The sequence below is a fragment of the Sebastes umbrosus genome, chromosome 4 (genome assembly GCF_015220745.1).
Source record: "Sebastes umbrosus isolate fSebUmb1 chromosome 4, fSebUmb1.pri, whole genome shotgun sequence".
In the NCBI taxonomy this organism is placed as follows: Eukaryota; Metazoa; Chordata; class Actinopteri; order Perciformes; family Sebastidae; genus Sebastes; species Sebastes umbrosus.
The window spans coordinates 28,627,477-28,641,910 of record NC_051272.1 but is presented as its reverse complement, the minus strand read 5'-3'; the positions used below and the strand labels follow the sequence as shown (position 1 = coordinate 28,641,910).

General features: G+C 40.5%; 1 protein-coding gene across 1 annotated transcript in view; it reads right to left on the bottom strand.

The window, feature by feature from the left end:
- The window catches only part of elmo3 (engulfment and cell motility 3), a 25,672-nt gene extending 11,238 nt beyond the window's left edge, over positions 1 to 14,434 (bottom strand). Inside the window, exons 1-11 of the mRNA XM_037766495.1 lie at positions 14,169 to 14,434; positions 8,350 to 8,458; positions 6,159 to 6,199; positions 5,936 to 6,008; positions 3,859 to 3,909; positions 3,388 to 3,557; positions 2,825 to 2,924; positions 2,575 to 2,726; positions 1,277 to 1,355; positions 435 to 485; positions 185 to 307 (exon numbers count right to left, since the gene is read on the bottom strand). Coding sequence (XP_037622423.1) covers positions 185 to 307; positions 435 to 485; positions 1,277 to 1,355; positions 2,575 to 2,726; positions 2,825 to 2,924; positions 3,388 to 3,557; positions 3,859 to 3,909; positions 5,936 to 6,008; positions 6,159 to 6,199; positions 8,350 to 8,427 — 918 coding nt within the window. The 5' untranslated portion in view covers positions 8,428 to 8,458; positions 14,169 to 14,434. The remainder of the gene's footprint in view (positions 1 to 184; positions 308 to 434; positions 486 to 1,276; positions 1,356 to 2,574; positions 2,727 to 2,824; positions 2,925 to 3,387; positions 3,558 to 3,858; positions 3,910 to 5,935; positions 6,009 to 6,158; positions 6,200 to 8,349; positions 8,459 to 14,168) is intronic.

Here is a 14,434-nt window from a genome sequence, read left to right as displayed (position 1 = left end):
GGGTTACTGACAGTGTATGACTGATTTAAGTGGAGAGCAGTGCAGAGGAGAATGGATCAGACTGGTGTGTGTGTGCAAGGAGTAAGAAATCAAATTATCTAATACCTAAATTGTTAAAAACATTAAGTGTGGGCAGAAAAACATTCAGTAGCAGCAGAGTTTGACTCGTCATGCTGTAGCTCACCTGGTTGTAGCTGTCCAGAGGCGTCCTCATGCGAGGCTCCAGGTGATTCATGGTAACGGACTGTAGGACGTAGAGGTAGTGGGCCATCTCGTCCTGGACTTGACCAGAACTATGGATGATGTTCTGCAACAAATACACAATATACTTCAATAGGCCAGAGTGTTGCTTTATAGAGGTCTTCCTTCATCATGTCATCACTGAGATACAGAAAACTATGTGAAATGTAAATATAAATAAGGAGATCATTTACTTTATAAATGTACTGACGGAGATTCTTCTTATTCAGGAACGCAAACATTTCCTGGAAAACAGAAGACAAGGGAACAAAGTGAGCAAGGAATGGAAGGAAATGTGTTACTGGGGTGCAATGACATGTTTCTAACATTGGGTGGCGATACAGTGTCAGTTACTGATAGTGGGCGGGACGAAGGGTTTAGCGTGTGGGACTTTGACCTCTGTGACGAAACTATCACTCGCTGGTACGTGCATCTCTAGCCCAGCCTCGTTTGGTTCAGGGCTAATTTGCTGATAAGAAGGGTGGATTTGTTGACCTACTGTAAAAGTGAGGAAGTGTGTGTGTCTGTAACAAAGAGGGCCTGAGAGAAAGGGAGATGGGAGGGCTGAATGAAGGAACTGTTTCCGTACAATGAGAGAGGGGCAGGAACAGAACGGTGGGAGAGAAAGCCTCGACTGTGTGCAGAAAAGCTGACATGACCAGACAGAATATAGAAAGATAGATGGGGTCATTTCAGCTGTCTGTAAGAAGTGGCGTCCGCAGGATTCTGACTCGCATGTACAATAATGGTGCCAATACCCACCCGTCACACACATTCCACTCTCAGAAGCTTCCCATCTCTACAGGAATGCACCATATTAAAGCGTTATGATGACTGAATATGAAAAACATCAGCCAAGTTAAAGTATGCACAGTGCATACAGATTAACAGCTGCAGGCACAACTGTCTGGAAGTAACAGAAGGTCCTGAAACTAACTACTGAATAATACCTACTGGACTGCATGCTAAGTTTGAATAGCTGTGAGAAGAGGAAGTTGATGAAAAGCACGTTAGAAAGTAAGAACTGCAGCAGCACCTGTCTGTCCATGTCCCCGGCTGTTTGTAGTAGTGCCATAAGCAGGGCCATGGCTTTGGTCTGTATCTGCTGGTTTGTCCTGAAAGCAGTCAGAGAGGAGAAAAGTGAGACAAAACACAATCTAAACGTTCCACGGCTGCATGAAAAGGTGCGTTTAGGAAGGGAAACGGGTTGAGGTTAAAGGATGCTTTCAGTTCTCACATTGATACATTCCATCTAATGGTGAAAGTGTGGTGTGATGACTGCCCGCACAGTGGTATTGTCAGCACTAGTTTTTTTAGATATTTAACAACTTCCTGTTACATAGACAAAGCTGCTACTTATTACTGCCCCACCCTATCGCCCCACAGATGTGTCACTCTGTCAGAGTTACTTTTCTCTTTCAGATCCTGAACATGTTGTATGTGATTTTTGTTCCATCTGTCTTTGGTGTCTTCCACCATCTGCCACTGAGACAAACTCTGAAAGTGGTTTGCTCTGGAAGAACAGCGCCGTCTTTTGTTGCAATAAAGCAAATGTTAATGTAAAGTGCAATGTGGAGGTCAATCTCAGAACCCATCAGTCCGACGATGATTTAGCCTCTGAGAGCAACCGCCTATAATTCATGTGTGTTTCAGTGTACGAATTTTATTACACGGCTTTGCTGAATACTCAATTCTGATTCAATTCAATTACGGCCTTCTACGGTCTGTTATTTCTTTATAGCAGACCGCTGCTATGTATAACAGGCCGTTGCTATGGATGCAGTTCTGATCTCAAACCCTGGAGGACCATTTTTGTGTCAAATTATTGATTTCTTAAGTAAGTAGCCGTGTAATAAGCGGGATAATGTACAGCAAGCGGGTCATTGTTGTGAAATAAACCTCCTGCATCGTCCTGTCAGGGTTTATTTAACAACAATGACCGGCTCCCTGTACATTATCCCTTACTTGTTCTCCACACAGACTGTTTACCTGCCCTCAACAAAAGCCTGCTCAGACGTGATTGGTCAATACTACTCGGACAACAAACAGAAATCAGAACGCTTCCGATACCAAAATCTTGTCCCGTTGCCTACAGATTCTGCATTCATATACAGAATCTGTTTTATAGATATTACGTGGAGGTTGAATATTCTCAGTGATAGTCTCAATTTTTACATTTATGTCTAAGAATCAATGTAATCACTTTAATCAAAATAAAAGTTGAAACACATTGAATTATTCCTATATCAAGCAGGTGTGGCTACACACATTCAAGGATTCTATTTATTTACGATTGGCTTCTAAGAGTCCGACCGTGCCCTTTCTGCTACTTACACCTGGAGGTGAGCGATGAGCCTCTCCATCGTGACTTCCTGTTTGACCTGCAGGAAGAGGCTGTGGCTGCTCAGCACCATGCTCTCCAGGATGTCCAAGGACACCTGCTGTATTGACGCGTCGGTCGGCTTGGCGTTGACAAAGCCGGCGATCTGAACGGAAGGGAAGGAAAGAAGGTGGGAATAGTAAGAGAGAGTGCGGCTACAGTCAGTGAAAAAACTAATCTGACAGAGAGAGAGAGCTACAGCACCTTCTTGATGAAGACAGACGACAGGTTCTCCCATGAAACTATCCCATGATCCATCAGTTCCATGAAGCCTGTCAGTGTGTGGGTCATGATCACGTTACTCCTGAATGACGCAGACACACATACATAGAAATATTATGCACTCGCTCACACTGACAAATAGCATTCAGATGGACTGCTGCTGGTTTAACGTGTAAATATTTATCATAAAGTGCTCTAAAACATTTCCATCATGTGATTCAGCTCGCTGTGCTGCTCCTACATGCTACAGTGAAGTTTGTCAGTGTTATAGATGATCATGGAAAATGCTCAAAAAAAAAACAACTAACAGGCTTTAACCAAAATTGGAAGAGAGAGAGTCTGTAACAAATGGGAGGAAAACACTCTCTGCAGAATATAGTCTAACATTTGTGGCCTTAAATATATATTCAGCAGGAACACTCCTTGTTTGTTTTCTATACAGATTTAGCTCAGCATCAGACGCTGCTTCATGTGCAGGAACCACTGATATCTATCTGACGCATGTAAAATATGCAAGCACAGACACACACACATTGAGTACTAACTCATTAGCGTCCTCTACTATCTTGACCAATAGGAGATGTCCGTCTCGACTGATGAACTCCTGAGCGAAGGTCACGTCCGTGGAAACGCTCGCCAGTTCCTTCAGCGAATCGCAGCGCACGCCCGAGTCCGAGCTCTGGATGCCCTTGTACAAGTCTTCTGCACAGCGGCCCTGCGTTCACCAGCAGCAACAAAACACACTTGTTCACAAACACACACCTAATACTTCTATTTGTTCATATTATATTGTTGCTCTTCTTTGAAACTCAGCTTCTTGTAATGACAGTGACAGATCAGTGCTGACTTATCCTATTGTCTTGTGCATGCAGCTGATTCTGTGAATCTGCTGCCTGCAGAATACAAATGAAAGAGTGACGGGCCGGTGACGGAGTGAGAGACAGAGGGCTGGAGGAATGTGAGAAGAGGGAGGTGAAAGAGCAGCGTGGCTGAGAGCGTGGTCGATGCAGACTCACCGGTGCCTTGGTCAGACGCAGAATGCAGCCGTTCTTAATGTCCAGACGATTCTACAACACACAAACAAACAGACACACACACACACACACACACACACACACACACACACACACGCAGAGGGAAAAGTATTTAAAAACTGTTGAAAACTGAAACACGCCGACACGCTGAGAACCACAAGGTAGAGGAAGCCAGAGAGACATACATGGATACAAATAAGTTAGCCACACACACATATATATATATATATATATATATAGTACAAAGACCTATACACACAGTAACCCACACAAAAACTCACACTTGGACAAATATAGTCACCTATAAACTGCAGAATAAGCTATGACTAATTAGTACTGACACTCAGTAAAAGAGAGAGAAATGTTTAGAGTAAAACTGTTTTGTGTGTGAGCTGCAGAAAAACAACCAGCTCTATGAGTCCTGGCCAAGAACAGTTTTCTCAGCCCTCGCCTGCCCCAACTCAACTTGCTGATCCAGCATTCCTTCTAATAACAATTAGGGGTGTAAGAAAAAATTGATACACATGAGTATCGCGATATTTTGTTTTACAATGCTGTATCAATTTTCCAAAACACTGCATCGATGTTTAATTAACCGCTTAAAAATCAACCAGCGGAACGGCGGCCACTGTTGTGTCTTTCGAAGGTTGTAGCGGGCTCAGAGTGAAGCAACTGGCATCATTTGAAACTAGAAAAAACCTAAGGAATCCATTGGTACCAACCGTGTAATGCTAGGTTGTTGCGAAAGAGGCTAAATAACGCTCCGAATTTACGCTAAATTTGGTGAGGAAAAACTGGCATGGCCATTTTTAAAGGGGTCCCTTGACCTCTGACCTCAAGATATGTGAATGAAAATGGGTTCTATGGGTATTAGATTTTAAAAAATTGAAATATATCGCTTTGCTTACAGTATCGCAATATATCACAATATATTGAATCGTTACTCCTGTATCATGTATCGCCAGATTCTTGCCAATACACAGCCCTAATAACAATGCATGTATCCTACTCTGGCCTGGTTTTTAGGGTTTATTTAACACAGAGACAATATAGATCGCTACATAGGAAAAAGACATACAAGAGATGTAATGTAATGTACTGTACTTAGGGCTTCTGGCTTATTACCGAAGCAATGTTCACTCCTGTCCCTGTTAGGCTTTTAGATTTAGGGTAAAACACAAAAACAGTTGTGTGCATGTGAATGCTGTGTCTGTGCATGCTTGTATTGTACGTGTACATTGTACACATATGCAAAAGTGTACGAGTGTCAAAATGTATGTGACCAGTGGACGCACTCAAAAAAACTGATTCAATATTCACATCTGTGCTGTTGAGCTTGCACTTCTGGTCACAAAAATTGCAAAAGTTGGCGTGTTTGCTGCCCAAGCTTGCGCTCACACTTTTACTTTTGTCAATTCGTCCACCTCGACAAAGACAGATATTTCTTAAATCAGATTACTGTTGAAAGCAGGAAATAATAACTGTACAAAAAGTGTTCCTCTGACTCATCAAGAAACTGCTCTTACACTGAAACATTTTCCTTTAACTACAAACTCACCAACTTCAAAGTCTGAACGTTAGCATCCTTGTACCAACTGCCAAAAGCCTGCTGCTGTGTGTTTCACACTCTAAACAGCAGCACACTTATAATGAGTCTCACTGCAATGTATTACAATAAATAAAGCATCTTTTTCTCTGCATCTATCTGATGGCTTTGTAATAGCTTCTGCAGCCCTGCCTTCAGCCCAAAGAGGGGGAGGGCGTTCAGGGGCGACCTTTTCAAAAGGTCACTAAAAGAAGAAGAAGAGCATACTTCCAGCTGTTTTTTTTTTTTTTTTTCTTGTCTGTCTCCCTGTCCTTTGCTTTTTCAGCCTGTCCCAACACTCATTTATAATAGCATTGATGACATTGTGTGACCTTTGTGTGACCTGGGTTTCATCTTAAGTCAAGTCATTCATGTATTTTTGGACTGAAGAGAAATGCTCGGCGGCAGTGCTGACAAATGTGATTCCCAGATTCATTGCTGTGCTTTGACGTCTTCAACCGAGATGTGACTCACCGATTCAGTGATGTACGTCTGCACTCCATCAGCATACTGCAGAGCGTAGTTGTCAGGACCTGGAAGATTCCAGCTACATACACACACACACACACACACACATACTGATATTAACTATTGCGGTAATACATAGGCCTACAGTTGAATGATAATGAAGTCAAACATTACCATAGAGACAGTGTAGAGGCAGCAAAACAAATCAGATTCATCATCATCAACTTACCCATCACACACTTCCTTTATGACAGCCGACAGAGGCTTTTTCTGCACAAAGACACAACAAAACAGCATGTAGTCAGATACACACAAATGCAAATACATTCACACAACATAAAAAAACACACACACCTGCTGCATACATGTGGGTCATAACAACATAACTTAGACTCTACTATCAAAGTATTTTGTCTGTCAGGGAGCTGAACGCATGCTTCAGTAATGATATGCCGTTATGGGATCACGGTACCACAGCTATTCTCGCTGGCTGCAAACCTTGTTTGCAGAGAGGAGGAAATCCAAGTGCTCCCCAACGCCTTCTGAACAACGTTACCCTCAGTGACCAGATCTCTCTTTATACGTAAATAAAAGCCAGACTACTTCCATGTCTGGCTCTCAGCTATCCTGCTATTAGTGGTCAGCCCCGCGGTCAACCAATCAAAATGTCTTCGGGTTCTGCGGTAGACCCAGTGGATGCTCTGTTATTAGTGGCGGCCGAGAAGGTCGACCAATCGGATGTGTTTAGTGGAGACTGCTGGGCCAATGAGACGTTTCTGAGGGGTTCTTCTGGGCTGACATGATTGGTTGTGAACTGACATCCACTTCCAAATCAACACTCCTGAATGCTCAATTGTTGCGCTGCTCTCAGGGTTATTACAACAAAAAGAAAAGAAAATATTGTTCAAGGTATCCAAAAGTTTGTCAACCTGGGATCTGTGTTGGTTCCAGTTTCAGCTGTGTTGCATTTTCCTAACTGTTGAAGTTACCAGACAGTCTTGTGAGAACCTGTGAAATCCATTTTCTCTCTGTTCAAACCTTCTCAAGTGATGTACAGTATGTGATTGTGAGACACACACACACCCCTGCTGTCTGGGATACAGTTTGAACTACTACTCATGCATAGTGTCTTGCGCAAAGAAGTACAACTTCCCCATAGTTTCTGGGAAACACATGGAAAACTTCCCCACAATCACATTTATTAAAAACTGTAGAAACAAAAAACCAGTGGATGGGTATGAAGCCCCAACGTGTTCAATATTATATGAATAAACATTGAATAAAAAGAAAATGTTAAAAAGTAGAGTTGTAAGAAAATATCGAAAAAAAATCTAATATTGTGATATTATATATATCATATGTTGGTGTGTTCTTTATACTTTAACAGGTTTCCTAAAATTAGATTAAAAAATCTATCGCCTTACTTACAGTATCGCAGTATCTCACAATATCTTGAATCGCAACCCCTGTATCATGATACGTATCGTATCGCCAGATTCTTGCCAATACACAGCCCTATCTAAAAGCTAACCCATTAGTCTAACTACCAGTCATGACTCCACAGATAATTAATTATATTCACCAGACTTGGCAGCGACTTATGCTATTTTAAATATGTCGTGCTGCAGCAGCTGTATCAAACCACACTGGTAAGGAAGTGGGGATAATCACCTTCTGTAGGCGCGCTCACGCCACACAGTCAACCAAAGGTGTTATAGCACCAATACCTTCTTCTCCGTCTTTCGGTTTCCTATGTAACACTTACATCAGCATTTGAGTTCTAATATTAGTTTTGATTTTCTTCAGACACATTTTGTTACTACATCACAGGAACTTCATCTTAGAGTGAAGCAAAAGATTTGTTCAGATTAAAAGGTCTCCAAAAACCAATTATATCAATCTTTGTTTGAATTTGGTCAATTCAATGTCTTCCAAAAATACTGATACTTGAAATACCTGACATTTTTTCATGCGAGTGCATATCTTTGTAGTTGGATATGTTAGAATTTCAACCCGGAAAAACAAATCTAAATGCACAGTAGTGTATATACACTACACAAACATGTGCATGAATATATGAGGTTCATTACAAATCCTAAGGCCCTCACTCACCATTGATTTGTTGTATGCTAGGGTTGGTTGGCCTGCATTGTCCATTCATAGACTAAATCACTGGCATGTCGTTATTCATAAGGGAATTCTTAACTTGCTTCCTTCATATCTATGTAAATTTATCCATGTGAAAAATGCTGGAAGCTCCCAATGCATGCAAGATCCGATCTCGCAGCGTACAGTTTATTCAGATGATATTATTTATTAAATATTACCAACCAGAGTAATAGATGTTCTAATTCATCCACCTTTTTACAGGCATGTGGAGTTTGAAATGGAGGATATTTTGAATTGTGCGTGTGCATTACCTGGTCCAGTTGTATGAGCTGGGGGTAGGCCCCAGGCATCTGGATGGCTATCTTCACTATGTCCTTCTGTTGAGGCATGTTGGCACCTCTTGACTCCACCACTCTATAGCTGTTGAGAATAAAAGAGAAGAAAGTGTCAAAATAAAGTGCCTCATGACGTTACAGACAGTATATTCCTTAATCAAAATGTCATGACCTTTACTACTGGGAACCTGATAACAAAACAAAAAGGGAAAATCTTTCACCATGACCTCATTGTGTACCACAAGGACAAAAACAAAGAAGAATGAAAGCAGGAAACAAACTCAATCAAACAGCATCTCTGTCCTGTTTCAACAAAGAGAACTATGTGAAAACTTCAGGTAAACTACGACCAAAATAAGATTGTCTGATGGGACTACAAAATCCCAAGATTCAATTTCACATTCAAATTCACACTGAAACTTTGTGGCTAGACTCAAAATCTGAGCTCTAAACTGGTGATAAACAGAATATTGATCGTTTCATAAATCTACAAAAATGTGGGCCTAGTCTTGACTTGGGCATGGAAGAAGTGAACAATCATTCTGTTCAGTTCAAAGATTTCAAAAAACGCTTTACGTGGGGTGTTGCTGTTGAATCAGACTGAAAATTAATTCAGTGATTTTAAAACGTGATGAAGTGAAAGCTAACCAAACCGAGAGCAGTCCCTCTGTAAGGTGGAATGACGAGCCCGGTCGCCTCATGAACTATCATTTTCAAAACACTGTGTTCCTCTTTCACTGTGTATTTATGGTGCATTGAGTAAAGCTGAGAGGGCTAAATACTGTCTGAACACGCACTATGGATTGTTCACTCTTCTTTTTTCCACTTTCCAATTCACTCACACACACACCATACACACTTCCTCCCCGGCCTTCAGACAGCATTCCCAGAGGATACAGAAGAAGCAGTTGTGCTTCCAACCCTTCCCCCTTTCCTTGTCCTTCTCCGCTCTCAGCACATGGAAACAATACAATTGGATCTAAATTCTTCCGTACATTCATGAGCTCTCGATGAAAGAAAATAGGTCGAGCTTGCGCCTGCCTGTGTTTCGGTGTGATTAACGAACCCCCACCCTCTGCTCCATCTCTTGGATAGTCCACATACCATCACTCCTGTCTGAAAAAGAAAGCTCTCCCAGTTTATGGCAGGTTTCAAAGCAATACTCCTCCTGTCAAAACAACCACACGCAATTTAGTGTCTTCTCACCTCTATCTCACTATCTTTCTACAGCAGGATCGACTGAGGCTGCAGTCCTGCTGATTTTTGGATAATTCACACAGACTAGACGACTAGGAGACCCTGGGGTGCTGAGATCATTATATCGGTGCTGGTGCTGAAGGTCAGCTTCCCTCCAACAAATAGCAAGTGTTTTGCAGCCTTAATCTTAAAGAGATTTGGGTGTGAAATATGTAGATTTGTTCGAGGGCAGCTTATGAGTCAGCAAATTCAAGGACAAACTCTGGGTAATGGCACGTCTTTGCAACAACAAAGGCTGCCTGTCGGACTTAAGCTGACTATCTGTGTATGTGTGAAACTAAGCCCATGTGTTAGCTGAAACCCAAATTATTGCTTTGGCTGCACTCAAGGTGCGATTTGTGAAAAACAAAATCAGAGGGGGGAGGGTGTTTTTGAAATGCTTTTATTCATGAAAATAAATCACGAACCACAGTGGACCTATAAAGACGTTGAAGCTTGTTAGGCTTTTTCTTGCAGCTGCATTTATAGAATAATTGTGAAATTTAATAAAAGAATTTAGGACAAAGTTGCAATGCAGTTAATCGAGAGAAATAAAACTTTATTATTTTCTGATTGTTTCACGGTAGTTATGTTCTAAAGCACAAATAAACACGACCACGACTCCGCACAACCCTGCAGTAAGGTGCAGAGTTGTTGGATTTTGTATGAACGCAGCTGAATGGCTGAAAGGCTTCATCCTATCCGCTGTGTGTGTGTGTGTGTGTTCTCTCAGCGCTGCTCTCGGTCAAACTGACACACCGCTACTCTGCACCCAGCGGAGGAGAGACGGGAGCAGTGGGATCACTGGATCACATGCACATAAAAACACACAACCCGTTCTCATCCATCAAATACGGCCGCTTTGTATCTGACAGAGCTAAAGGGGGACTTGTTCCTCGGTATCATTACCACATGGGGTCATAACGCTCTTTGCTGAAGCCCAGAAATGTCCCAAACACAGCAAAATAAGAAGAAAAGAGGAAACACAGGCACACACATCGCCAAACCTGGATTATTTTTGTATGAGTCTATACTTATTGTTTTTTTTAATTCCTGCATATTATACCTTTAAACTAATTGTATCCACAGTTCACATACTGCCTTGTGCACTCACACTCAGTAATGAATTACATCATCCGACAGGGAAAAGTGCTATTGGAAAAATGTGACTAATGTAGCCAGTTGAAAAGAACACTTCAGTAGATTTCCACCATCATGGCTTGTCTGTACACGCTGCAGGCCTCCTGTAATACGGCTCAGCCTGCACTGACATTCCCCCCTTCATTACAATAAGACGAAGGGTAAACTGAAGTTAGTGCTTTGAGCCTCAGCTCATTTCCTCGACTGCAAAACAAGCTCAGAGAGAGTTGCAACCTGTATTCTGACAAATTTCATACTGTTCTACATTTAATTACATTACTTGCTGGTAATACAACGTGTTGAAAGTACTAATAATGAGATGACAAGTAAGATGTTAAAACATTCAAAACCCTGTCCTCTCTCCAACTTCTTCTGGACAGCAACATCACCAGCCAGAATGTAAATATAAAATGATAAACGGACTGTATTTATGCAGCGCTTTTATAGTCGTAGCGACTACTCAAAGCGCTTTACAACACAAGTCAGCATTCACCCATTCACACACACATTCATACACTGATGGCAGAGGCTGCCATACAAGGTACCACCTTCCTCATCAACAATAGATGCCCCTAAAAGTGATTTAAAAGTATAAAAACTAATTTTCATACTTGGAAATATTATCAAACTCTGATAGAGACTGAGTTTGTTGCACACCTCAGCTCACGTGTCTCGACAGAAAAGATGTTGAGGCTGTTCGACATTTCCCCTTCTTAACTCAGCATTAGAGAGAGGGGAGGTTTTCACTTCAGCAAGCGTGTCTGTCCGTGTCCGTGCCTGTCGATGCACGTTTATGATGACACCTGAATTAAGTAGGTGGAAGCCGGAACTGAACCGTCTGCGTCTGTCTGTTTTAAACAGAAGTGAAGTTCAGATGTTACTACACTACTCTCAACGCTAATAGTCTAAATACATTTATTGTCAATTATTTGAACTTTATTGATGCCAAAGAATTGCCGGTTCTATTTTCTCAAATGTTAATATTTGCTGTTTTTTTTCAGTCTTTTACGATATTAAATGGAATATATTTGGTTTTAGTACTGAGTTTGGATATGTATTTTGAAGGTGTCAACATGGATGACATGAATTTTCTGACAGCTTATAGATTAAACTATAAATTGAGTAATAAATAAAATAACTGGCAGATAAACATATTAAATAAATATAACAACTAATATTGTTTGGGGAAAAAAATATAAATTACTATCAGGACACACAGTAAACTCTTGTTAACAGACTGATAACACATTTATAACCTATTGTTATTGTATTAATATGTCATTACAGTATTGGGAAGTTGTGATAGCTACAGTACAGGGAAAAGACATGTAGGCATAAATGTATAGCCGTCATATTGTACTGTAAACCAATAGTTTACCCTCCATGACAGCATACTCTGACTGGTTTGAAAACCTAGACTCTACAGAGGTGTAAAGATTAAAATCTCTCCTCTAGTCCGGGTGCCTTTTCTAACAATGTTCAAAAGGAGGCCCATTCTGACCTGTCATTTGATGCTCAGCTGAGTAAAGTGTTGCAGTCAACTAACAGCTTTGCTCAACTAAGACAGCTTCATTCCTGACATCTGCAGACTTAGAAAAGGCCATCCGTGCTTTTATTTCCTCCAGACTCAATTAATGCAACACACTTTACTCTGGTATCAGCAGACGGAAAACATTCAAAGACTGTAGTTGATGCAAAACGCTGCTGCCAGGCTTTTAACACGTACTAAGAGAAGTGACCACATCCCATCAACCGACCACATCCCATCAACCCTTGCTGCCCTTCACTGGTTACCTGTGAGTTTTGGAATTGATTGGAGGATTTTACTGCTTGTTTCTAAAGCTTTGAATGGTTAGGCTGTGATTTGCTAACTCCATATGAGCCTGATCTCTGCTTTAGATCCTCTGGCAGAGCCTGACCAATAAAGGTTCCCAAATCCAGACTTGTCAACAATGGCAACCGGGCCTCTCAGCTGTGGAACTCAGTGTCTTCCTTTAAATCACTTCTTAAGACTCACTTTTATCTTCATGGTGATGATAATTTCATCTTGTTTATATCTTAAGTTCTGGATCTTAATTACTTTTATCATGTTTTTTATTGTAAGAAGTTGTAACTTTGTAATTGAAAGGTGCTATATAAATAAAGTTATTATTATTATTATTATTATTATTATTGATAAAATGTTCACCATGTTCAGCAGCTGCCAGTGTCTTTATTCTTCTGTGAGCACATTGATTCATAAAGCTTAAAGCCACTAGCACACCCGAACCTTTTGTTAGCCTGCTGACTCACTAGTGTGTCTCAGACCCCCTGGACTGACAGACCCCCTCCACTCTGTCTGTCTGCGTGTGCGTGTGTGCGTGTGTGTACGTGTGTGTATGTGTGTGTGTGGTACCCTGTCAGGTTAGGAATTTCAGGCAGCTGAGAACTTCCCACTTTTCTCTCTCTCTCTCTCTCTCTCTCTCTCTCTCTCTCTCTCTCTCTCTCTCAATTTTCAATTCAATTTCAATTCAATTTGCTTTATTGGCATGACTGTCAGGTGAACAATATTGCCAAAGCGTCAATTCTATAATAAATAAAATTTTAAAAAAAGAACAAAATAAAAACAAAAACATATATATATATATATATGTATATATATATATATATATATATATATACATATATATATATATATATACATATGTATATATATATATATATATATACATATATATATGTATATATATATATATAGAATTCATTAAGCAAATTACAATATAGAGCTATTTAAAAAGAACATGCATGTAAATGGAAAAAACAATAAAGAAGTAATTAATGTTTGTTGTGTCAATAAAACAAACAAACTAATAAAAAAAATTAATAACAATATATTGCAATATCAAAGAATAAAAGTTAAAAAAAAAAAAACTCTCTCTCTCTCTCACACACACACACACACACACACACACACACACACACACACGACACACACACACACACACACACACACACACACACGACACACACTTAGTATATATCTCAAATACAGGAATAACACAAGAGAACAGCTAGCTTTAGGCTTCTACTGAGATTTAATGGATGTCTGGCTTTGTATTTATAAAAAGAAAAAACTATTCATATAACATACAAATTGGTAGTAACCTATTTATTACAACGATACAGTTGTTCTGTATTATACAAATAAAGGTACAATAAGTGCAGGTAAACACTGTAATGTTGAGCTAGTTCAATAAAGTGGTGCTGCTGTAGAAGGGAACCACCAAACTGCTTTAAGCTAACTAAAGTTAGTTAGAAGTAAACAGCACCTGTTAGTACTTCAAAACTGATATGACTATTGCCAACGCGATGCAAAAGACACAGGACAAGGTTGTGAAAGAAGTGAAAGAGTGAGCTGCAGAGCTTTTTCTGGGTCCTACCTGGTTTGAGAAGACAAGATGAGGGCTACCGTTAGTGTCCCACAGCAACCACTGCAGTCCGAGCCAGAAACATTTACAACTGTCTGTTTCTCCTCCTCAGAAGACACTAACTCTAACTATAGAAGCGTCTTTCCTTAAAGTAACATTTGATCTGCTCGGAGAAACAGTCAGAAACTCCTTGCAGTAAGTTTTCAGGAGTGATTAGTTGAGTTAAAAAGTTCCGGGTTGGTGTGAGTCGTTCAGAGCAGACGACTGTTGGAGGCAAA